General features: G+C 45.7%; 1 protein-coding gene across 1 annotated transcript; it reads left to right on the top strand.

Annotated features, from left to right (window-relative positions):
- Positions 1–17047: 17047 nt before the first annotated feature.
- Positions 17048–26674, top strand: CCDC85B (coiled-coil domain containing 85B). The gene is made up of 3 exons (XM_029613473.1): positions 17048–17417; positions 24392–24532; positions 24879–26674. The coding sequence occupies exon 3, from the start codon at positions 25080–25082 to the stop codon at positions 25695–25697; it is 618 nt and encodes a 205-aa protein (XP_029469333.1). The 5' UTR covers positions 17048–17417; positions 24392–24532; positions 24879–25079; the 3' UTR covers positions 25698–26674.
- Positions 26675–26919: the final 245 nt, after the last annotated feature.

Genomic DNA, 26919 nt, shown 5'->3' on the forward strand with positions numbered 1-26919 from the left:
CGTCACACCGTCAGCATGTCCGTCAAGTGCTCCAGATACTTAGGGAGCATGGCCTGCACGCGAAACTGGAAAAATGCAGCTTTGAGAAGACCTCCCTGCCGTTCCTAAGCTACATAGTCTCTGCAGCAGGCTTTCAAATGGATCCTGAGAAAGTGGCGGCTACTAAGAATTGGCCCCGGCCGAGGGGTCTCAAAGCGTTGCAACGCTTCCTCGGCTTCTCCAATTTCTACTGTCATTTTATTCCCAATTACTCTCGTATTGTGGCTCCATTAACTGCCCTCACCCGAAAGGGGGCTAACGCGGTGGATTGGCCAACTTCTGCCTGCCAAGCTTTTGAGGCCCTTAAAGAAGCCTTCTTAGTAGACACCTGCCTTCGTCATCCGGATCCCAGCCGGCCCTTCGTGGTGGAGGTTGATGCCTCCAATGTGGCTGTAGGGGCCGTACTGAGCCAGTACTCTGATTCTGGACAGCTGTTGCCCTGTTCATATTTCTCAAGGAAATTCTCCCTGGCAGAGAGCAACTACTGTGTTGGTGACAAAGAGTTGCTAGCCGTGAAAGTTGCCCTGGAGGAATGGAGACAGTGGTTGGAGGGAGCCAACCATCCGGTTACGATTTACACCGATCACAAAAACCTAGCATTCTTGAAGCAAGCCCAAAGCCTGAATCCAAGACAAGCTCGGTGGTCGCTGTTTTTTGAGCGGTTTGACTTTACCTTACGCCTCCGACCCGGCTCTGAGAACGTTCGAGCTGACGCGCTTTCGCACTCTTCTGAGGTCGAAGAGACTCCTGACACACCTCGGTATATCTTGGATCCCATGAAAGTAAGCCTTGCTGCAACCTTGGTGTCCTCCCAAGGGAAGACCATCGTTCTGCTTCACTCCCGGAGAGCAGTTCTCGCTTGGGCCCATCACTCCCTCACGGGGGGTCATGCTGGTTGGAAAGGGACTTTAGACTTGTTAAACCATTTCTTCTAGTGACCAACGGTGAGACAGGACGTTCAAACCTTTGTGCGCTCATGCCTTACTTGTGCTATTCAAAAGCCGCTCATCGGGAAGCCCAGGGGCTTGTTGCAACCATTGCCCATCCCGGTGGAGCCTTGGACACACATCTCCACTGATTTCGTTGTGGATCTTCCTGCCTCCGAGGGTAATTTGGTCATCTGGGTAACCGTGGACCAATTTTCCAAGATGGTGCACTTGGTTCCCTTGCCAAAACTACCTTCTGCCCCTGACCAGGCTAGCCTGTTCGCTCAACATATCTTTAGACTTCACGGTCTCCCGCAGGATATAGTCTCCGACCGAGAACTGCAGTTTACAGCTTGCTATTGGAAAGCCCTATGCAAACGCTTCAATGTGCAACTTAGTCTTTCGTCTGCGTTCCATCCCCAGAGTAATGGGCAAATGGAACGAACCAATCGTACCCTGAAGACATTTCTCCGTGCCTTTGTGAACAAACGACAAGATAATTGGTCCAATCTACTCCCGAAGGCGGAGTTCTCGTATAATAATCACACGCATGCTGCTACTGGAAGTTCGCCGTTCCTCGTTGTTTATGGGAAGCAACTTCAACCGCCCCTACCTTTGCCTGAACCTAGTGCACTCCTGGCAGTACAACTCTCAGCCCGCCAGCTTCGGTCCTTGTGGATCTCTACCCAGGAAAAGATACGTAAAGCCGCCCTGTCCGCCAAGGAGTGGGCGGCTTTACGTCAGCCAGCACCTATCTTCCTCCCAGGAGACCATGTCTGGCTTAGCACCAGAAATTTACAGTTACATATTCCATCTCGAAGACTAGCTCCGAAATTCTGTGGGCCCTTTCGAGTCGCCGAATGGGTGGGAGCAGTCTCATACCGTCTACGCCTTCCCTCCTCCATGCGCATACATGATGTATTCCATGTGTCTTTGCTGAAGCCTCTTGTGTTGTCCAGATACCACTCCCGGGCTCCTGAACCCTCGGACCCTTCAGTACCGGACAAGGTTATGTATCAAGTACGTGAAGTTTTGGATGTCCGGTTTCACCAACGCCGATGGGAATACTTGCTTGCCTGGGAGGGTTGCAGACCTGAGGATAACTCGTGGGAACCGGCCCGTAATATCCTCGACAAGGTCTTGTTATAGGCAGTTCCATTTGGAGCACCCAAGTAAACCTGGACCGGCTAAGAGGGGGCGTAAAAGGGGAGGTACTGTTGTGGTCCTGGCCGCGAGCACTACGACCAGACCCTTACCTCCTTGTTTCCGGACCTGCTCCTGCCTCCGGAGCCCTGGCTTGTGGCCTGTTTGGCGGGTCCCCGCTGGGGCTGCACAGTCGCGAAGGTGCCTGAGGACGCCCTGTTCCTAGGCGCGTGCGTCACTTGAGCGCCTTTCTAGCCCGTTTCCCGCCAGTGGTGACTCCGCCCAATTCCTGACGTCAGACGCCACGGCCTTGATAAGCCGGCTGCGGTCGTCCAGGCCTTGCCTTGCAACGGGTTAGCTTCCCGGTTTCCTGTTGCGCTCTGCCCCGGAGTGACTCGCTTGGCTTCGTCACTCCATTCCTGCTACAGTCCCTGCCTGGTTCCAGTACCTGAGTCTTGCTACAGTTCCTGCCTGGTTCCAGAACCCGACCCCAGTTACAGTATCGCTACTGTCCTAGTCTGGTTCCAGTTACCTGTCCTGATCCACAACCCGCCTAAGTCCCAGTGGTTGGGCTCCTACGGGCTCCTCCCGGGGGAGTACCAGCTTCCAGGGTGAAGAGCATCTAAGTCCCGCCTCAACATCTGCCTCCCGGCCTGCTATTCATTAGAGACATTGACCATCTATTCCCAGTCTCCAGCAGGTCGGCCCAAGGGTCCACTAAACTGAGACTCCCACAACAGTGCCGGGGGGAAAGAAAATCCCTTTTTGTTCTCTTTTCCTTTAGGAAGATGGGGCAACCTTTGGCTACCCCGCCCCCTTCCTGGGTCTTGAAAATAGGTCCCTCCTCTGCCTCCATCAGTCTCCTCTGCCTACATCAATCTCAAATGGTCTCTCCCACCAGCCAGTGAGGTCATAAAGACAGCAGGAGGCTTATAAAAGGCAGAGCTGCCTGGGCTCAGTGGCATTTCACAGGAGGGCAGCAAGTAGTGAGCATCTCTGCTGGCTTTGGCTCTCAGAAGACTGAAGGACCTGAAGATTCTAGAATGGAACTCAAGCAACAGAACCAAGGTGGACTACCTGCAGGTAAGTGGTGAAGAGTGGGTTTAGGTCACAGGGGAACCTGTGGCCTCTTTCTTTTAGTACCCCCGCTAGAGTGTGCCGGGGGAAAGAATCCCTTTTTCTCTTTTCCTTTAGGGAGGAGGGGCAACCTTTGGCTTCCCAGCCCCCTTCCTGGGTCTTGAAAATAAGTCCCTCCTCTGACTCCATCAGCCTCAAATGGTCTCTCCCACCAGCCAATGAGGTCATAATAACAGCAGGAAGCTTATAAAAGCAGAGCTGCCTGGGATCAGTGGCATTTCACAGGAGGGCAGCAAGCAGTGAGCATCTCTGCTGGCTTTGGCTCAGAAGACTGAAGGACCTGAAGATTCTAGAATGGAACTCAAGCACAGAACCAAGGTGGACTACATGCAGGTAAGTGGTGAAGAGTGGGTTTAGGTCACAGGGGAACCTGTGGCCTCTTTCTTTTAGTACCCCCGCTAGAGTGTGCCGGGGGGAAATAAATCCCTTTTTGTTCTCTTTTTCTTTAGGGAGGTGGGGCAGCCTTTGGCTTCCCCTCCCTCTTCCTGGGTTTTGAAAATAAGTCCCTCCTCCATCAGTCTCCTCCACTGCCTCCATCAGCCTCAAATGGTTTCTCCCACCAGCCAATGAGGTCATAATGACAGCAGGAGGCTTATAAAAGCAGAGCTGCCTGGACTCAGTGGCATTTCACAGGAGGGCAGCAAACAGTGAGCGGCTTTGGCCGGCATTCTGATGGAGGCAGAGGAGGAGACTGATGGAGGAGGGACTTATTTTCAAGACCCTGGAAGGGGGTGGGGCAGCTCCTTAAAGGAAAAGAGAACAAAATGGGATTTTCTTTCCCCCTGGCACACTCTAGCAGGGGCACTAAAAGAGGCCACAGGTTGATGGCTGGCTTTGGCTCTCAGAGATGCTCACTGCTTGCTGCCCTCCTGTGAAATGCCACTGAGCCCAGGCAGCTCTGCCTTTTATAAGCCTCCTGCTGTCATTATGACCTCACTGGCTGGTGGGAGAGACCATTTGATGGAGGCAGAGGAGGAGACTGATGGAGGGAGGAGGGACTTATTTTGAAGACCCAGGAAGGGGGCGGGGCAGCCAAAGGCTGCTCCACCTCCCAAAAGGAAAACAGAATAAAAAGGGGTTTTCTTTCCCCCCGGCACACTCTAGCGGGGCCACTAAAAGAAAAAGGCCACAGGTTCCCCTGTGACCTAAACCCACTCTTCACCACTACACCACTTAGCTGCAGGTAGTCCACTTGGTTCTGTTGCTTGAGTTCCATTCTAGAATCAGGTCTACCAAAGGTGTTGCTTATATTTGTGATACTTTAGATCTGGTAGATGTGTGGCACACCTTGCACCCTGGGGACCGGGAATATACACGTTTCCTGGGCACATGGCTCTCATTCTCATCATGATTACTTACTCAATGTTGCGTCTGTTGCTGCTCGACGCCCTCACTCCGCCCTCTTTTCCTCTGTGGCGTCTCCCTCCGGGTCTGATGGACAGCTGCCGCGGCGTCTTCTTGCCATCTCCCTCCGGCTTCCCCGGACTGGCACTATGCTGTGGATCCACCATGTTGCCTGATGACGTAGGGCGCGCACGCGTGAGCGCTCCGATTGATGTACCAGCAAGGGCGTGAACCTCGGGGGCGTCCCCCTGAGTTGTCGTCAATCCGCTTCCAATATAAAAGGTCTCAGTATTCGCTAACGAATCGAGTTAGCAAGGGGATTGCTTCGGCTTTTACTCCCAAGCTACTCTGCCTCCTCGGACTTACCAGGGGTACCCGCTCCTCGGGGGCCTTGCTCTCTTTTCTTTATTTCAGATTGCAGATAGGAACTGGTACTCGCTCCTCGAGCTGGGCCCATGTTCCTGAAACACTCTGAAGATTCTCTACTGCCCTGGAAGCTATTGCAGATACAGACATTTGTTGATTTACTATCGCTCTCTCAGAGCTTTCCCTGGAACCAGGTACTCGCTCCTCGAGGGCCTAACCCTTTCCAGCTACTGAGTTTCCTTAAGACCTTATGTGAGTTTTGTCATCCAGTTCTGGCTATGTACACAGCATACCCTGTCTACTATCTATAGTTTCTCTACAGCTCAACAAACCTGGGATCGCGTGTTCAGTACTGAGGGACTTCTGCCCTGTCGAGGCATATCAGATCACTACTGCCACCTCTGGTGGTTCTACTAACCGTCTGATAAAAGAATTATCTTGTGTCTGTCTCCATACTCCCAGCCTAGCGGGTGGTCCCTCTCTGGTATCCTCCTGGGGGCGCTTATCATCTGCCATCGGCCCAAGGATCCACCTATCTACATTCCTCTACAGCTGAGTGCCCTCTCCAAGCACTCCGCTGGTAAAAGATTGCTACTCCTTCACCATCAGGAGTCTTCAGCAACAGATTCATAACAGATTGCAACTCCGCGGTTCTATACCTTAACGGATTGTTAACTACTCCCTCTACAGGAACTGAGCATATCAGATTGCTAATTCCTCCTTCCACAGGAGCTAGTTCATAACAGATTGCTAACTCCTCCTTCCACAGGAACCAGTTCATAACTGTGAGAGACCTGGCGTTATTCTGGACAACAGTCTAAATTTTAAAAAATTCATTAATAATACAACTAAAGAATGCTTTTACAAATTACAAGTTCTGAAAAGGCTTAGACCACTCCTCCACCTACACGACTTCCACACGGTTCTCCAAGCTACCTTATTTTCAAAAATCGACTACTGCAACTCCCTTCTACTAGGCCTCCCTGCTACCACCACTAGACCATTACAGATGCTCCAGAACGCTGCCACAAGGATACTAACCAGCTCTAACCGAGGAGACCACATCACTCCCATCCTACGGAATCTGCACTGGCTACCCATTAAGTTCAGAATCCTTCACAAAGCCCTCACTATAATTCACAAGACCGTCCATAATCGGTCCTCCCTTGTACTAGATATCCCGCTTCATCTACATCTTCACCAGACCGATCCGAGCAGTGTACAAAGATACCCTTCAAGCTCCACCCACCAGGTCTTCTCACCACGCATCCATAAGAAAACGTGCTTTCTCCACAGCTGGTTCATCACAATGGAATGCACTACCTCCAGACCTACACCAAGAACAATGCCCGCTGACTTTCAAGAAAGAACGTAAAACCTGGCTTTTTAAGCAAGTGTTTCCTTAAAATGAATGTACAGCTATAGACTGTACAACTGTAAACTGTAATACCCTCCCCCATGCGTTACAGCTCAGCCTCAATTCCCGTCCGTCCCTCTGTCCCGCACCCCCCCCCCCCCACTACCCCCTGTCAACCCTCCTGCCTACCCTCGTTCTTCCCCTTCCTTCCTTCGCTTTTAGGTCCATACCCTCCCCCCCTACCCCTGCCATCTTACTTCATCCACCGCCAGGTCCTCCCCCCCCCCCCCCCCCCCCCCGATTCCACAGCCCTAGATTCTTAAGATTCTAAGACATAAGTCACGTCGTCTGATTGTTATTTTTGGTAACATTGTTTTTTACTGTGCTGATATTGTTAGATTCTTATATTGCTATATTTTATATTGCTTCTTCCTTCGGGCCCTAAGTAGCCCTTTTGGTCCTAAGTAGCCTTTCTCCGCCTTCTCCCCTGTTACTCTCTACTATTCCCCTCCCAGGTTTTTTTTTTGTTTCATAACTGTTATGCTTTTAAATGGTTTTGCAAAACGTTAATACCCTGTTACCGACCAAGTTTTCACCCCCTGTTCGATGTACTTCTCCTATGTTCGATGTAAACTGATGTGATATGACGGGTCATGAATGTCGGTATAGAAAAAAGAATAAATAAATAAAATAAATAACAGATTGCTAACTCCTCCCTCTACAGGAGCCGATTCATAACAGATTGCTAATTCCACTGGATCCGGCTTTAAATTGGAGAAGCAGTACTCCTGGGAATCCAGCTTAAGGTATAGGATGTCAGTAACTCCATGGACCCGGCACACCTCTCCGTCTTGCAGGCTATACCGGGCCTGGCTCAATGCATCTCAGAACAGCAAGAAAACCTTGGAGAAACTTACTGCAGCATTCCATCAGCTTCACACACAGAAGATACAAGGCACAGCTTCTACCCAAGAAGCTCAGTTACAGGAGGTAACTTTAAAGACTGCTGTTCCACTGGCTGCTCCTATTCGATTCTCCGGAGAACTCCAGAAGACTCGGGGCTTTTTGAACCAGTGCAGCTTACATTTCACCTTACAGCCTTCATTGTTTCCCACGGGTCTCTCTAAGACCAGCTACATCCTGTCATATTTGGATGGGAGAGTCTTGTCGTGGGCATCTACCTTGTGGGAACACAAGGACCCTATTTTGCAGGACATAGAAGGATTTATGGATTTGTTTAAATCCGTTTTTAATGACCCTGCTCGTATGTCTGTTGCCGGGTTTGCTTTAGAGGACTTGAAGCAAGGAAACAGATCATTGGCTGAATTTGCCATAGAATTCAAGACTCTTGCAGCGGAACTTCGCTGGGACCCCAGATGTCTCAAGACTCTCTTCTGCAGAGGCCTGGATACCTGCTTGAAAGAGGAGCTGGCCGCTCGCCAGACACCTGACTCGCTGGAAGAATTGATAGCAGTAGCTACTCGGATTGATTGTCTGCTCCGAGACAAGGTGAAGGAACTCCAGCCTAGGGTGTTAACTGGGTTGAAACAGGCCAGTACCCCTGCACCTCGGATGGGTCCAGCAATTCCTGCTGTTGGTAAAGAGGAACCGATGCAACTTGGTCATGGTCACTTGACCTCAAAGGAGAGAAGATTTCGGAAGAAATGCGGCCTGTGCATGTACTGTAATCAGCCCGGCCATAATGTCTCTACATGCCCCATTCATCCGGGAAATGGACGGGCCTAAGTCCTGCGGGAGGACTGTTCTTGGGCCATACTGCATTATCTCCTCCGCTCTCTCGTTCAGCCTCTGTGACCTCTGAACCAGCAACGGTTCGGACCCCTGCCCTGTTGGACTCAGGGGCAGGAGGCAACCTTATTCTCAGATGTCTTGTGGAAGACCTGAGGAGTCCCTTCATCAAATTAGAAGATCCATTATTGCATCACAACTTAAAAGTGAGTTTTGGACGTTCCTTTACATCGCCACTTCTCTTGAGGATCTTAATGACGTCCACAGCAGTTCTATTCCTGGCTGCTGATATTCATAGCAGTTGCTATGTTCGCCATGGCTAGATGGTGCTCTACATCTTTACCATCTTCACGGACTATAACTTAGAGATATCTGCTACGCTTGTTTCACTCGGAAGTTGTGTCTGAAGTACTACAGCACAATTAGATCCGAAGAAGATATCTCTAGCTACCAGCCTGTTTGATTTGCTGGGGCTGCCACCATCTCTCTTCCAGCTTCATCTGTGGAAGAGTTATCCAGAAGTGGGTTTTGGACGTACTCCAACATTGCCACTTCTATTGAAGGTTCTGTGTCGTCTATAGCAGCTAAGATTGCTACTGAATTCAACATCTCATCCCATTACATTATTGAAGAAGTTACCCTTAGAAGTGGGGTTGGACGTACCCCAACATCACCCCTTCCACTGAAGGTTCAGTGACATCATAGCAGCTGAGCTATTGCTGCTGAATTCAACACCTCATCCCGTTACGTACTGAAGAGTTACCTTTAGAAGTGGGGTTGGATGTACCCCAACATTGCCACTTCCGTTGAAGTCTCAGTGGTGTCTATAGCAGTTAGCTATTGCTGCTAAATACTACCATCTCTCATCCAGTATCTTCTACTGGAGAGTCATCTTTAGAAGTGGTTTTTGGACATTCTTTAACATCACCACTTCCACTGAATTCCTCAGTGACGTCCACAGCAGCTCTACCCATTGCTGCTGATATCATCAATAACACTCTGAAAGATTCTTCCAAATCTCAAGATCCATCTGTCACCATTGCAGAAGACAAATTAGAAATCAAGATCAAAGAGATTCTGGATGTTCGCTACAGAGGCAAGACTGTTGAATACCTTCTGAAATGGGAAGGCTTTGGCCCCGATTTGATCACTTGGGAGCCTCAGACCAATATCTTGGATAAAGAGATGCTTCATCAGTTTCACCTCGCGCATCCTTTGGAACCTAAGCCTGGTACCCGAAGAGGAGATCGCCCTTTGAAGGGGGGTACTGTTGCGACCGTCGCTGCTCGACGCCCTCACTCTGCCCTCTTTTCCTCTGTGGCGACTCCCTCCGGGTCTGATGGACGGTTAGCTGCTGCGGCGTCTTCTTGCCGTCTCGCTCCAGCGTCCCCGGACCGGCACGACGCTGCAGATGCGCCATGTTAACTCTCTCCGCTTAACCTCTTAACCTCTTAACCGCTTAACCTCTCCGCTTAACCTCTCTGAATAACTCTCTCCGCTTAACCTTCAAATCCCATTTAAAAAACATACCTCCGCCAGACCGATCAGAGAGTCCTACAGAGATTCACTACAGGTTCCTCCTTCCAAAACCTTTCAGCATATGACTCTCAGAGACAGGGCATTCTCCTCAGCAGGACCTACTTTGTGGAACTCCATCCCACCAGAACTGAGACAGGAACCCAGCCTTCCAACATTTAGAAAAAGACTTAAAACCTGGTTATTTATGAAAGCCTTTCCAGACACTAACTGAACCTTAATTCACCTTAATTAACTCAGACCACCCAACAGAGTAATCAACATCTTTGCCAATTCCTTAATTTTACAATCTCTTTTAAATTGGCAGGTTTTTATTTTTCATTGTTAAATTACTATCGCCTATTTCACCGTTCCAAGTTGTATTATGTCTCTGTTTTAATGTAACTGCTATTTTTCTTTTAGCACCTGTTAATATTCTTGTTAATTTTCCTTTTGTCACACCTTGTTAATTGTAAACCGGCATGATGCGATTCCCATCGCGAATGCCGGTATAGAAAAATCTCAAATAAATAAATAAATAAATGTTGCCTGATGATGTAGGGTGTGTGCACGAGAGCACTCCGATTGATGTACTAGCAAGGGCGCGAACCTCGGGGGCGTCCCCCTGAGATGTCGTCATCCACTTCCAATATAAAAGGTCTCGGTATTTGCTAATGAATTGAGTTAGCAAGGGGATTGCTTCGGCTTTACTCCCAAGCTACTCTGCCTCCTCGGACTTATCAGGGGTAACCGCTCCTCGGGGGCCTCGCTCTCTTTTCTTTATTTCAGATTTCAGATAGGAACCGGTACTCGCTCCTCGAGGGCCCATGTTCCTGAACACTCTGAAGGTTCTCTACTGCCTGGAAGCTATCACAGATACAGACATTTGTGAGTTACTATTGCTCTCTCAGAGCTTTCCCTGGAACCAGGTACTCGCTCCTTGAGGGCCTAACCCTTTCCAGCTACTGAGCTTCCTTAAGACCTTATGTGAGTTTTGTCATCCAGTTCTGGCTATGTACACAGCATACCCTGTCTACTCACTATCTATAGTTTCTCTACAGCTCAGCAACCCTGGGATCACTGTTCCAGTACCTGAGGGACTTCAGCCTTGCCGGGCATATCACCTCACTACTGCCACCTCTGGTGGTTCTAGTAACCTGTCTAATAAAAGAATTATCTATTTCTGTCTCCATACCCAAGCCTAACCGGTGGTCCCTCGCAGGATATCCTCCTGGGGGCGCAGTCATCTGCCATTGGCCCAAGGATCCACCTATCTACATTCCTCTACAGCTGAGTGCCCTCTCCAAGCACTCCACTAGTAACAGATTGCTACTCCTTCCCCATCAGGAGTCTTCAGCAACAGATTCATAACAGATTGCAACTCCGCAGTCTATACCTTAACAGATTGTTAACTACTCCCTCTAAAGGAGCAGATTCATTACAGATTGCTAACTCCTCCCTTCTTGAGGAGTAGAGCATAACAGAGTGCAAACTCCTCCTTCCACAGGAACCAGTTCATAACAGATTGCTAACTCCTCCTTCCACAGGAGCCAGTTCATAACAGATTGCTAACTCCTCCCTCTACAGGAGCCGATTCATAACACTCATTGAGGGTCCCACTTTTTCAAAGGTTAAATGTACTGAAACTGGGCCTCTAGTGGTATCTGACCATGCTATGGTATGGCTGGATCTAGAGGGATTCCGTTCTAATGACACACCTATTTTATGGCAGTTTCCCATACATCTTTATACTGAAATTTATTTCAAGGAATTTATTGACAGGAAATGGGAGGATTATGCATGAGATAATGAGGCTCATACACAAACGCCTACCCTTTTGTGGGAAATGGCTAAGGTAGTCCTGTGAGGGGAAATTATATCTTATGTTGCTGCCCAGAAAAAGAACACATCTAAAAGAATTCTGCTCCTGGAAAACAATTATGCAGGGTAAAATATGTTTATGAAGCACAGGTGATGCCTGCCAATAAAACGAGCTTCTTGGAAGTTCAGACTGCACTAAACTCCGTTTTAGATCAGCGAGCTAAAAAATCGTTGTTTAACTATAAAATAAAACTCTATCAATATGGCCATAAGTCTGGCAGAATGCTGGCTAACTTTGGGCCTCATTTTCTAAAGTATCGCAGGCCTGCCAGTTTCGCACCCAATAGCGCCACCACAGGAGGTGTAGCTATTGGGAGCGAAATAGGCAGCGAAAAGGCATCTACCTACTTTTCGCTTGCGAAAGGTCCCTTATCGCGTGCGAGTGGCTTGGAAAATGAGGCCCTTAATGAGACACTGGAGGAGCCCGAAATACATTAGGGCCCTGAAGGATGCCTCTGGTGAGATTCAGAACTCAACCAAAGATATTAATGTTATATTCCGCCAGTTTTATAAGAGGTTATACAGCAGCTATATGGTCATAGATGTGGACATTGCTGCTTATCTACAAAGAGTTGGTTTGCCTAAACTTCAAGATCATCAGAAAGATAAGATAAATGCCCTGGTCCACTTGGAAGAGATACAAAGGGTAATTCATCAAGCACCACTTTTGAAGACGCCTGGCCTAGATGGGTACTCTGGGGAATTTTTCAAATTAATGGGAGACAAAATCTTGTCACCCCTGGGGGAAATGTATGAGAATCTTATAGCACAAGGACGTTTTCCTTGGACACCGAATTTGGCCTATATTGTGGTTTTGCCCAAGCCAAGCCTTGATTCATTATTACCTGGGTCATACCGCCCTAACTCCCTGCTAAATTTTGAAATAAAATTATTGGCGAAGATTATGGCAGATAGGTTGGCTAGCTGCATGCTGGGCCTGATTGGCAATTCCCAAGTTGGGTTTGTACAGGGAAGAAATTTGGTGTTCAATGTTCGCAAAGTGGTGGCCTCTATAGAATATAGTAAATTGAGAAGTTTACTATCCTTTCTTCTTAGTTTTGATGCTGAGAAGGCATTTGATTGAGTTAACTGGCAGTTCCTGTGGGAGGTGCTTAAAGTGGTGGGCATTGAGGGCCATTTTTGTGCAGTATTGCAATTGCTTTACATCAATCCCACTGCATCTATTTTGGTTAATGGGACCCCATCTGAGAGTCTTGAGCTTCACAGAGGCACTCAACAGGGTTGCCCACTCTCCCCATTATTATTCCTTCTCTCATTAGAACCTTAGCTGATAATGATTAGAAATAATACGACTATTCGAGGTATATCCATGGGAAGGGGGGCTGAACACTGTAGCTCTCAGCCTTTGCAGACTACATCTTGATCCACATTATGAATGTATACACTTCCTTACCGGCCCTCTTGGAGGAGTTTTGGGAATATGGGGCATTATCAGGGTTCAAACTCAACCTGGATAAGACTGAAGCCTTACCAATGATGGACCCTGTGAGAATGTTCTGTGGGTCCCATTTTCCCTTTCATTGGGTATCCGATGCCTTCAAATATTTGGAGATTATATTACGTAGAGATTTGTCCAGGATACAAAGAGAAAATTTCCAACTAGTGCTCTGCCTCTACCCTTTTAAACTCTTGGATGGACCTACATTTGTCTTTGATGGGATGGGTGAAATTATATCAAATGTCGATCCTTCCAAAGTGGTTTTACCTAATCCAAATTTTGCCTTATTTGTTGACATGAAGGGAGGTAGCTGAGATTGAGAGGTAGATGCATAAATTTGTGTTGTGCAAAGCTCAGCCTTGGTTACACCTCACCTGGTTAATGGGGGCTTGAGCACATGGCAGGTTGGGATTAGCGAATATGAGGTATTATAATGGAGTGTGTAACCTATTCCATTGTCATTAACGTACTCATAGCCTTCTCCTTTATTCCTTTAATTATACTCTGTTTTGTCTCCCATTTCTCTTCACCTCCCCATTTATACCCCTTTCCCCCTTCCCCTGTCCTTATACCCTACCTTTTTCCCTAAAGTAATCCTTTTATACCCCTTTTATTTTACCCCCTCCGCTATCCTTTAAGCCTTACTTTTCCCTATAGCAACCCTGCTAGTCTATATATAGTTGCCTTTCTGATCGCATAATTTGTAATGTCATATATAATGTCTCCTGTATGTACTAGGTAAAGATAATGTATATTATTGTATATAATACTTGTTATTATTGTATATAATACTTTTTGGAGTATATAATTTATATAAGGTTATCCACAGTGTATAAGGTTATACACAGTCCCTTACTGAGTGTATAATTTGCAATGCTACTTATTATGTTCTTCTGTTGTTTTCCATCAGGTACTGTTCCTTTTCTCCTTTTCCCTCTCTTCTTGCACCCCTTTCTCTCTTCCTATCTGCTCCCTCTCCCCCCACCCTGGTTTTTTGTAATTTCCTCCTTCAGTTATATTGTAAATCGACATGATGTACCCACGAATGTCAATATATAAAAGCTAATAAATAAATAAATAAATATGGGAGATTGGTTGATGGAAACAACTTTTTTTACTCCTTTAATTATTGAATCCTCTTTGGTTGCCCCTCAAGAGCTCTGTTATATTTTGCATAAATCACATCTAACATTGCCATCACATCTTCAGCGTAGTGTTCTTATAGTCCCTATAATTAAAGCATGGCATTGGTACTGCAGGCTTACCAAAGTTGACTATCGTATATCTCATTTTCTACCCATTCTGGGAAACTTCACGTTTGGCCTGGGCTGTTCCTCTCGACCCTTTCAAGATTGGGCACAGAGGGTCTTAAGAACTATACAAAATGTTCTCACTGAAGAGGGTTCAATTATGTCTTTTGAAGAGCTCTCTGCCAAATTTGAAATATCACATAGACAGGGGTTTGCATATCTTCAACTATGTCACTACCTTCGGTCTCTAGACCTTGCATTGTGACCAGTGGGAAATTCAATTGGAGTTGTTTGATGTGGAAGATCCAGATCACCACTCGGTTTCATTCTGGTACAAAATGCTGAGGAATCCTGTTAAGCGCAACAGTCCTTAGCGAGAGCCTGGTCTTGAGGAGGTAGCGAGGATTTGACATCAGGAGTTAAACATAGACATTACAGGGGATTTTCTCTCCAATTGTCTCTCCAGGACTCGTAGTATCACTATCAATGTTCCTTTGAGGGAGACTCAGTTTAAATTCTTTCTTCAGGTATTTTATTCTCAGTCTCAGGCGTTTAAATGTAACTTAGTATCCTCTGCTTTATGTCTGAAATATCATAATGTGACAGGGACCTTGGGGCATGGTTTTTGGGTCTGTAATCATATTCAAGCCTATTGAAGGGATGTGCAGGAACTGTGATGCACAGTTACGACTGTGACATTAGCTTTTGAAGTCAGGGTGCTTTTATTTGATGATCTCCGTTCTTATGCATTTCCCACCAGGTATACAAAATTGTGATGTCGGAAGCTACTCTTATTAGCTAAAAAATGTATATTACAACCCTGGGCGAGTAATGATCCTCCTTCCATTGGACAATTAAAGCATGCCATTTTCCAAACCTGCCATTTGGAAAAATATGTTGAGCAAATGGAGCGCCATAAGAAACATCGATCTTTCCTGAAAATTTGGGACTTATACCTGCAATATCTTTCTCCCCGTGCATAAAACTTAATCTTGAATGATTTCACTTCATAATCATTGTTGGATGGTGTCTGTCATTTCAGTGGTTTTACTGTATCTTATTTTATTTTTCTACTTTTTTTTTTTTGTATTGTCCACCTTGACGATGGATGAGGGATTCGGAGTGAGGAAACTCACCCAAAGATGAGATTTGTTCAATGTTCTCTCAGCCTAGCTTGATGAACATTGCACAAATCTCATCTTTGGGTGAGTTTCCTCACTCCGAAGATCCTCAAATCTTCACAAGAGAGCACTGTTCTGTTCGTACGTCTCACTTTGAATGTCAAAGTGGCCCCTAACCCCTACACTACTACCTAAACCTCACCTCGAGTTACTAGGTGGGCCTCCCATAGAGATATAAATACCTATCTAGTGTGAGTGTATTATAGCTCTCTCTCTCTCTTAAAAGTCATGGTGTTTTCACATGCATTTTTTGCACGCGAAAACGCCATATAGCAATGACCCCCATAGTGTCTTTGGATTTTCAAAAGGCATTTGACAAAGTCCCCATAAGAGACTCCTCAGGAAATTGGGAAGCCATGGGATCGGAGGCAACTAAATAGTCTATTTTCCAAATAAAGAAAGGTCATTAGTGGAGTGCCCTAGGGAACTGTATTGATACTTGTTCTATTTAGCATATTGATAAATGATCTGGAAAAAAAGAAAGCAAAGTGAGGTGACCAGATTTGCAGATGACACAAAATTGTTTTGAACCATTAAAACAGCAGCAGATTATGAGAAACTGCAGAAGGACCTCGTGAGACTGGGCATCTAAATGGCAGATGCAATTTAATTTGGACGTGTGCAAAGTAACTACAGATACACGATGCTGGGTTTCAGGTTAGGAATCACCACCCCGGAAAAGGACCTTGGAGACCTTGTGGACAATACCTTGAAATATTCAGTTCAGTGTGTGGCAGTGATCAAAAAGGCAAATAGAATGTTAGGAATTATTTGGAAAGGAACAGAAAATAAACTGAGAATATCATAATGCCTTTGTATAGATCCATCATGTGACTGCACCTTGAGTATTGTGTGTAGTTCTGGTCACTCCTCAAAAAAGACAGAGTGGATATAGAAAAGGTACAGAGAAGGGTGACAAAAATGAAAAGAGGATGGAATAGCTCCTTTTTGGAGAAAGACTAAACATATTAGGGCTCTTTAGCTTGGAAAAAAATGACTCAGTGGGGATATGATTGAAATTTATAAAATCATGAGTGGGTTGGAATGGGTAAATAGGGAATGGTTATTTACACTTTCAGACAACACTAGGACTAGGGGATATTCCATGAAACTAGCAACCAGCAGATTTAAAACAAATCATAGGAAGTATTTTTTCACTCAGTGCACAATGAAGCTGTGGAATCTGTTGCAGGAAAACGTAGTCAAGGCAACTAACAGAGCGGGGTTCAAAAGAGGATTGGACAAGTTCCTGAAGGAAAGCCCATAAACAGTTATTAGCCAGGTAGAGTTGGGAAAGTCGGCGCTTATTCCTGGGAATGTGAGACAAGAAATATCTCAACTATTAGGGGTCTGCTGGGTACTTGTGACTCAGACTGGCCACCGTCAGAGACAGGGTGCTGGGCTTGGAGGACCTTGGTCTGACGCAGCATGGCACTTCTTGTGTTCTAATCGACAATTAATCTGAACCACAGGGGGGAGGGGCTAACTGTGTTCCACCCAGCTGTATTGGGGACACAATGATATAATGACTATTGTCAAAGCAGGAGGTTTAAACCTGTTTAAAAAAAACAAGGCGTTCTTAAAAGTGAAAAGACACCAGAAAGGGTGCCTATGGGGAAGGGGATGACTACTGAAACTCAGAAAGAGTGCACCGTTACTATACTCCCTTTCAGGGTGCTTTAGAGTTGGTAGCAGAAAGGAGGTGAACGTCCTTTTTAAGTAGTTTTAATGTGGGTGTTGGGGAGGGGTGCCTCTGAATCCCTTCCAGCCCCTGCAAGGTCGCTTCTCCGGTTGTTCTAGTTGTTTCTTGAAAGAGTGGTGGGTGTCTGTCGATTAGATCGGAGCTCTGGGGAGGTTGAGCCAACCCCCATTGTTGGAGCTGGAGGAAACTGAACAATGGGAACGTTCCGGATGTCCACAGCCTAAGGCCACGACGCAGGCCAAAACATGAACTTCCAGGAAGCCACCTCTGGCTTTGCAGAATCCCATGGCATTGCCTTCTCAGTGCAGAGACATAGCACCAGATCGCATGGAGTCAGTACTGGGGTTCCCAGCTTAAAACCTTCAAATGTGAGTTGGCTCTCTTTCCTTACTCCCAAGTCACCTGTGTTTTGGGGTTTGTTTTTTTTTTGCATGAATATATTTAATTCGTTCCGTTTGCACCTTTTTTCTTTTAATAAAAGGGTGCATACAGTTTGGGGTAATTGTGAAAGGGACTTCTGAGAGTAAAACAATGTTTTACAGAAATGCCCACCAGATACGCAGGTAAAGATATGCGTAAATGTCCAGACCCATGCGTAGGTTTACCTGGTCTGAGCAGAGGCATTCCTGGGGGCGTTGTTTGGATGGGGTTTAAATTTATGCACATACTTTGTAAAGGGTAGATTTGTTGTGATAATATTCAAAGTCTGCTCTGAAAATTTTGTGTAACATAAATTATACAGGATATTTGAAAATGACTCTCTTTTTGGCCACATCATCTATTTTTTTAGTAATTGTAATCAAGTACATTCATCAGCTCTCTGTGTTGTATTAATGCTCTGCGTGTATTATGTGACTCATGGTCGGGGATCTGATGAAGAATCACTATTCGGCAGGAATATGTATTTGTTTTCTAATGAAATGAAAACCACAACAAAAAGTTTCTGGAAGAAAAATCCATAAAAAATTATTAGCCAGGTAGACTTGGGGCAAACTACTGCTTATCCCTGGGACAGAGCAACAAGGAATAGACCCATCAAGTAATTCCTGGTGATCTGGATTGGCAGATACTGGGTTTGATAGACCCTTGGCTTTACCCAGCATGATACTTATGTTCTAACCTTATTTAATTAAAAAACAAAACAAAAGAATTCTTACTGAAATTTGTGTATGTGGGGGAGGGGGTTCCTTTCCTTTCATTTTGGAAATCAAAAATAACTGCAATGTTGCTATGCTGGTTATTTTGTTTTTAATAAACAGAACAAACCAAAGTAAATATCAAACAAAATAAAAAAAAAAAAGAATAAAAAAAAAAAGAAATGAGAACTTTTTACATACAAGTCTCTATTATACACCTATCTGTGCTGTATTCATGTTGCATGCCTATCACTGTGACACCTGCATTGGGCTGTGATGAAGATTCATTCTTCAGTTGTCCGTGCTGTATTCATGCTTTACTTTATCAGGGTGATGTCCGTCTGGGGATGTGATGAAGAGACAAACTTTCCAGCTGTTTGTGCTATATTCACAGAGCTATCTAATGACTCTGATAACCTTGATGCCCGTAGGAAAAGCCCAGGACTCACACTGTTAGAAGGGGCTCGTTTTTTTTCTCTCTTTAAGGGAGCAATCTTCAAACTGCCCAGGTTGGTGCAAAGTCTGCATGTACTGTTCACCCACATTCTGTGTACCAATTTTCAAAGGGAAAGTGTGCGCATATTTTCCCTTTGAAAACTGCTATGACTGCAAAGTACACGCAGACACTTGCACCTGCTTTTTGTGTAACTAGCAGCTTGGTAGAAAAGTGCACCCACAGATTTAAAATGCTATATATGCTCATACATTTCCTCCCCCTGCCTCTCCCCAGGAATGCCTCCTCTCAATACAGATAAACGTATGTGTGTTGTTTCACTTTTAGCTGCATTGAAGATGGACAATTTTCAGACAGCCGATGTACATGGGTAAAACACTTTTTAGCCACAGAAACTGCTGTGATAATTACCCTTTAAGCGAGAGCCATACCCGCCTTTCCTTCTGGTTCCACGGTGTTTATCCCCTGAAACTGCTTAAAGCTGCGGCCCAGAGACTCTGGAGTGGGGGAGTGGCTGTATTGGCAAGAGAGGCGGAGATTAAGAATAGTGCTTATAATTTATTGAGGGTGAACACTGCAGCTGCTCTGTGGCCCCGTTCTGCTTACTGTTTACAAGTTTCTATGCTACACAGTGACTGCAGGGCAGCGCTGGATGCTCAGAATGTGTTCCGTGCTGACCTTATTAGGGTTTTTAGCACTGGTCGTAAACCTGTAATAAGTTGTTTCCTTTAAGATGATGCTTCTGTGTGCTTCTGCACTGTGATTCCTGGCTCAGATCTGCTCAGTTCACTGGTGAAAAATCTCTTTTTTATATTAACCCCCCCCCCCCCCCCACACACACACACACACACACACACCCACACCCACACGTTTGAATGCTGTACAGAGAGAATGGATTGCAAAGCTACGGAAGTGTTCTGTCTTCCTCTGGTGTCATTGGGTAACTTAACAGCATCAGCTGAGAGAAAAACACACCTGCAGCTTTGAAATCCTCTTTCTGTCACTGACCACGAACATAAAGGACCAGCTTTTTACCACACCAGCCCAGTTGGATAAGGAGCTGGAAGCTTTTATTGCCCTGCTGCTGGCCCATGTGCCCGGAAGGGGAGAGGCTGGCGACACACAAAGGGAAGGCTTTGTTGGGAGCTGAAGGCAGAGAGAATAGAATCCATTCCCTGCAACTGCGGAGGGGGAGGATGAAGGCTGCTAGGTCAGCTCTCTGCAGATTAGTCCTAGCAAATGCCCTCCCCACAATGTTCCTGTTGTGGAAAGAGCACTAGTTAAGCCTTGCTGCCCCTTGCCCCTCATTTTTATTCAGGTTAGATGACACTGTTCAGAATGAGGAAATATTAGGGGGGGGGGGGGGGCAGCCAAAGAGATGTGGATACCACCAACATTTGGTTCCTCTGTACAAAGACAGGAAATAAATATTGAGATCAGCAGTTATTGATCTGTTCATGGGTAAGACCTGTTAGGAGAAATCGGGAAGAAGTCTCTAATTTCATAATTTTTTAACATAAAAGCCTAAGGTTCCTCAAACTGTCAACTTACCTGTTCCTACGGCACTGTTTGTTTCTGCTTTTGATCTTATTCTCAGTTATCCTTTCTTTTGGACCCAAACAGAATTAGTACATAGGTTTTGGCACATTTTTTTTTTTAATAATAGAAGGCATTCACCTCTTATTATGGCTGCAATCTCTGTTTTTCAAACTTACCTTCCTTAAGTCACCTTTTCAGATGTCCCTATTATAGTCATGCTTTACCTGCATTTCGACTCTGATGAAAATCTGCTTTTCAGCCATTCGTGCTGCATTCATATTTTGCTTATGTCAGTTTGACAGCTACATTGAGATTCTGATGATAGAGGAACAGCATTCCCAATTTCTAACAGCAGGAGCAGCCGACCAGGCCACAGTTTCAGACACTTTCTAAACACGACTATTTCCTCAGGAAAAAATGAAATACAGAATGGAAATGGCAGATCTTACTGATGACTGTTTATTTTAACTTCAAATAGAATCAGTACCATGCATTGCAGCTTTAAACTAAAACAGTTAATTCAGCCAAGCAGATGATAAATGCTGATGTTTTCTGCACATTGAGGTGACTGAACTAAAGAGCATATTTTTGCATGCACTATTGCATTTGTCATGGTTTTTTCTAACTCATGCAGATGAGCTGCATAGAAAAACATTACCTAACGTTTTCTGCTACACTGAATTTCTTTGCAAAATTTGGTCTGCAAAGCAAATTTCTTGCATAGTTTACCTAGGACTAAATAGTTAATGAGCTGCTTTGCATGATTTTGCATCACAATAGCTCATTAACTATTAATTTAAATACAATTTTGCAACACGGAAATCTACGTGCAAACTTTTGTTACTTGTAAAGCAGAAAAATGCCACAACCTCAGGTTTGCATGCTAAAACAGGAAATAATGCATGCTATTGCTAATAATGCATACTATTTTCTGTTTTTTCACATGAAGCCGAGTTTGTAAAATTTTACTCTATTGGGTACATCAGCCTCATTGAGATGCAGAAGGAAACCACCACTCCCTCTAAGATTTATACTGCTGGGAAAAGCTTTTCAAAGGCAGAACTGGAGGAAGGAAATGGTGTTTGAAGTGAGATGAGGTCACATAGAACTTTGCAGGGAGCTGAATCAAGGGTTGTAGAACTCTGACAGGCCTATTGCTTGATTTGGCAAGATAGGTCAGCAAAATGCAGAGAGCGCAGGAGCTGAAAATACCAAAGGAGATTCAACAAAATGCAGAGTTCAAGACCTGAAAATGCCAGAGAAGCAAAGTGCAGAGACCAGGGACTAAAAATACCAGAGGAGAAGCTAGCAAAATGCAGAGATGCCTGGAGCTGAAAATGCTGAAGCAGACTCCAGAAAAATCCAGAGAGTGCAAGGGATGGAAAATACCAGAGGAGAAGCTAGCAAAATGCACATGGGCTGGCTGGACAAAGCAGAGGCTCCAACAAAATACAGAGAGTGTAGAGGCTGAAAATGCTGGAGGAAACTCCAGCACAATGTGAAGAAAGCAGGAGCTGGAAATATCTAGAGGAGACATAACATACAGTAAAAATCGCAGGAGAGCGCGCTCTCCTGGTGCGCGCACAGGCCACGTTCCTGTGCGTGCGATTCAGTAAATAAAATTATTCAAATTAGGGCCTATAGTAAAAAGAGGCGCTAGGGATGCTAGCGTGTCCCTAGTGCCTCTTTTTGGACAGGAGCAGCGGCTGTCAGCGGGTTTGACAGCCGACGCTCAATTTTGCTGGCGTCAGTTCTCAAACTCGCTGACAGCCACGGGTTCAAAAACCGGACGCCGGCAAAATTGAGCATCCGGTTTTTAACCCACGAGCCGTGGGCCAATTTTAAATGTGTTTTTTTAAATTTTTGATTATTTTTAACTTTTGGGACCTCCGACTTAATATCGCCATGATATTAAGTTGGAGGGTGTACAGAAAAGCGATTTACTGCTTTTCTGTACACTTTCCTGGTGCCGAGAGAAATTAATGCCTACCTTTGGGTAGGCACTAATTTCTGAAAGTAAAATGTGCGGCTTGGCTGCACATTTTACTTTCTGTATCACGCGGGAATAACTAATAGCGCCCGCAACATGCATTTGCATGTTGCGGGCGCTATTAGCTTCAGAGGGGTTGGACGCGCATTTCGACCCCTTACTGAATAAGGAGTAAAGCTAGCGCGTCCACACGTGGGTTAACAGTGCACTGTACTGTATTGGCCTGAAAGTGCACAATGTGAAGTGGCTGAAAATACCAGAGAAGACCCCCAGCAAAATGCAGAGAGCAGAGGAGCTGAAAATACCGGAGAGTCTCAGCGAAGTGCAGGGACTGAAAATATTAAAGGAGATGCCAGCACAATGCAGAGAGTACAGGGACCAAACAAGAAGAGTCTCCAGCAAAATGCAAAGAGGTTGAAAATGTTAGAGAAGTCTCCAACAAAATACAGAGAGTGCAGAGACTGGAAAAATATCAGAGGAGAATCCAGCAAAATGCAGAGAGCACAGAGGCTGAAAATAGCGAAGCAGACTCCAGCAGATTGCAGGCCAATGCAATATCGGCTCGTGTAAAACGGGTGCTCATGATGAGCGCCCGCTCTCCTAACGCACGCCCAGCCACCTCTCCTAGGCGCGCAATGTATTATTTAAATGAGGGGGTCATGCTAAAAAGGACACATTAGGGATAAATTGTGCGTCCCTAGCACGCCCATGGCATTGGGAGCCCAGGAGAAGTGGTTGTGCGCCAGTTAGGAAAACAGATGGTCAATTAATGAGCGTCCATTTTCCTAATCCACTCACAGCCACGGGGTAGGAAAACAGACGCTCAATAAATGGGCAACCATTTCCTGACTGCTGGCAAAAAAAAATTTCATGCTGCTTCCTGTGGTTCCTCCTACTTAGCATCGGGATGATACTAAGTAGGAGGAACCACAGAAAAGCTATATTTTTTGCTTTTTTGTAGCTTTGTGGGGGGTTTTTTGTTTTTTTTTAGACGGCTCAGTGTGTGTAAAGACTTAATGCCAGCCCTGGGGCTGGCATTAAGACTTCCATGTTAAAACATACGCATAGGGTGCACGGTAATGCTTTGCATCAGGGGTAATAGCTAATAGCCTCATCTTACATGTGATGAGCGCTATTAGCTACGCGCTGGTTTGGACGCACGTTTTGGACAAGCTAATCCCCTTATTACATCATATATTAACCAAACGCATCCAAAACGCATGTCCAAGAGCTCGTTAGCCTGTGCACTAGGCTGAGTGCAAGATATAGCATCAGCCTGATACGAGTGCAAGGCTGAAAATACCATAGGAGATGCTGGCAAAATGCAGAGGCTGCAAAGGCTTAAAATCCCAGAGAAGACTCTGGTAAAATGAAGAGAACACAGGGACTGGACAAGGTGGAGACTCTCGCAAAATGCATAGAGCACAGGAGATGAAAATACCAGAATAGGATCCAGAAAAATCCAGAGAGCACAGAGGCAGGAAAATAGAGGAAACTCCAGCAAAATGCAGAGAGTACAAGGGCTGAAAATACCAGGGTGACTCTGGCAAAATGCAGAGAAGGTCGCGGGGGTAAAAGGACTGGTTTAAGGCTGTCCAGGGTAAGAAAACTCTTGATACCCGGCAGCCTGCATTACTCCTCCCTCCCCTTTCCGCTGGAGAGCGCGGTGTGGAAGAGAATAGCACCCCCCTCCCCCTTCTATTGTCCGGCAGACAAGGCAGGATGTACTGCTGGCTGGGGCTTGCCTCCTATTATTTCCATCCTGACGTTTTAATATCCTCCTCCTCCTCCTCTCTAGCATCACCAGTAAAAGCAGCTCCCATCAGCATTCGCTCCAAATTCTCCTCCTCCTCCTCCTCAGCTTCTACCTGCAAGCCCCCCTCCCTTTGGATTTTTTTTTTTTTCACTATTAGAATACTGTTATTTGCACAGATAGCCTAAGCCCCTTCCAGTAAATCTCTTTCAGCTCTGGAGGATAAAAGATCTGAATGAGCTTCCAGGGAGAAAAAGATCATCTCTTTTCTAGGGTTTGCAAGACCTGGAGAAGAGACCTAGAATCTGTGCACTCAGCATATTTTTTTTCCTTGGTGGTGTATCTTCCTGCTAAAAATTCTATAGGCAAAGCATCGGCATGGATATGGATTTGTGACTTGTGAATACAGCTTTTGTCTCTGCTCCGATCCTGGCATATTGGTTTTCATGCTTTTATCCACATGTTCGTAGCTAAAATCCCACTGCTGGATGTGTGACCGATGGGAGCTGGCTGCAGGATTACATTTTCCGGCGGCCCAGGAGAGGAGGCGGGATGGCGACCTCCTTGCAGAGAAATTTAAGGACCTGACCTGATGGCTCCAGCCGTGTAAGGTGAGAATTAGTTTCATTTCTTTTGGGATTCCTCTTTCGCAGCCTCTGGGCCCCTGATACTGATGCTGGTGGTTTTTTTTGTTTTTTTTTTGTGCTCCTTTCTCTAGGAGGGGAAGTCGTAGGTTTGTGCATGGCGGCAAATCACAGCTGCTCCATAAAGGAAACTGTGTTTTATATCGGTATCTATCTATGTGTTGTTTTCCTTTTGCAAAAGAGAAATTAAGATAAACGTCACAAAATACTTGGGTATCAAATTGTCATGCCAATAAAGTTATTTGAATCTGAATCTAGAGAAATGTTGCTAATGCTTGTCAGTTTCTGCATTGATCTGTGATTTGCCTTACAGGGACACGTCTGGAAGCTGCTATTTTTCAGAAGAGGAGAAGAAAGAAAAAGGGAGGAGAAGAGAGGAAGAGCAGGACAAGGAATAAGAAGACTGGAGAAAAAGAAGGGTGGTGAGAAGAGGATCAGAGTGAAGTAAAGGGAGAAAAGTGGAGGAGAGGAAATTGGTAAAGGAATATCTTTTAGCCAGCCACAACATCCTCATATGCAGGAGGTGAGCATGAACGGAGAGGGGGAGATCATACTCAACAAGGATCTCTCCAAGATGTCTGATGAGGAGATCTTGGCCTTTAGCAAAGAGGAACTGGTACAGAAGTTGAGAATGGAGGAGGCTGAGAAAATTGCGGCCTTGATCCAAAGGGGGAAGCTGATTAAGGAGGTCAACAAACAGCTGCAGGAGCACCTACTGGAGATCCGTGAACTGAAGCTGGTGAACCACCGGCTCCAAGCTGAGAACCAGGAACTTCGGGAGCTCTGCTGCTTCCTGGATGATGACCGATTGAAGGTGAAGACACTGGCCCGGGAGTGGCAGCTTTTTGGTCACCATGCTGCCAAGGTAATGCGGGAGGATCTGGGGGGCTACCTAAAGAAGCTGGCTGAGTTGGAGCAGCTGCAGGAGGATCTGGCCAAGGAAAACGTGGAGCTGAAGGCATTGTGCTTGGTGCTGGAGGAGGAGTGCCTAGGTCGGGCTGGTGCCAGCCCGATGGGGCCCTCAGAACTGAACCTGCCCTGTGGGCCCAGGGACTTGGGGGATGGCAGCTCCAGCACGGGAAGTGTGGGTAGCCCTGACCAACCACATCTGGCCTGTTCTCCGGACAATTAACACAGTCTCTTGGGATCTTATATTCTTGAACTACCTACATGTGGACCAGAAGTGGAGGCTAACCACAGGGACTGAGGACCTGATGACATTCACTGTAGTGTTTTTTTGTTTTGTTTTTTTTTGTTGCAAGGGGTGGGGTTGGAGTAGAGGGCCTGCCTCCCCTCCCTCCCTCCTCATCCACCCACCCACCCTACCCACGAATCAGAACAGGTCAGCCATCTTAGGCTGGAAATAATGATCCAGATGGGCAAACCTCTCAGACCAGGAGGCCTATTCCCAGGATCCAGGTGGACATTATAAGGGAAGTGAGAAGGAGGCTGCCTCACTGCCCCTCAAATTGATGGGGTTGGAGGGGATGTGACTTTTCTTGAATGGCACTTGTATAAACGTTTTGGGGTATAGTGCTGGTGAGTAATGGAGAGGGGCACATAGGGTAAAATCCTTTGCATGGCCTCTTCCCTACTTCACCTGCTATAACGTAATGAAAAAATGATTTGCTAGAAATTGCTAAGATGTTCTCCAGCTACTGATTTTCATCATAATATATACACACAAACTGCGTAGACTCACATATCACCCAGGCATACACACACATTACACACACCTACAGACATGCATATCTCAGAGTCACATATAAATATTGCATGCACACACATACATATATACACACATATCACATACAATGCATACATTCATACACATATGCAAATGCATAGACCAACATACAGGTGCATGTTAACACACACAATCTGGTGTCCTTCGTTTAATTTTATTGCTATTTTCAAATATTCTTTTTTATTTTTGTTTTTATCCGTTAAATTTTCTATGTGTAAATATCTCTTTTGCTGCTCCCTGGGTTTTTCTGTTTGGCCCCTGACAGGAAACTCGCAAAACTGGTGCCAATGGCCTAAAAAAAAAAAAATCAAAGAAGCCAACAAAAATTATATAAATATGATTTTTTTTTATTAAAAAATGTATCTTTGAGCAAAACCCACCTTGAGTCTGATTTCAAAGGGAAATATGGTGTGGTGTGAATGACGGTACAGTATCTGAATGTAATCCGCTCTGTAGTGTCTGAAGAAGTGGAATACAAAAATTAAATAAGTAAAATCTTAGCAGAGCCATCCCAGGGTAGGGTGACTCAGGATTAGCGGCCCAGGCCCAGCACTTTGGGGGATCCCGGGCATCGGCAAGCAAATTCTTCTCAAACAAGTGAGGCGCC

Source organism: Rhinatrema bivittatum, chromosome 8, assembly GCF_901001135.1.
Source record: "Rhinatrema bivittatum chromosome 8, aRhiBiv1.1, whole genome shotgun sequence".
NCBI classification, from domain to species: Eukaryota; Metazoa; Chordata; class Amphibia; order Gymnophiona; family Rhinatrematidae; genus Rhinatrema; species Rhinatrema bivittatum.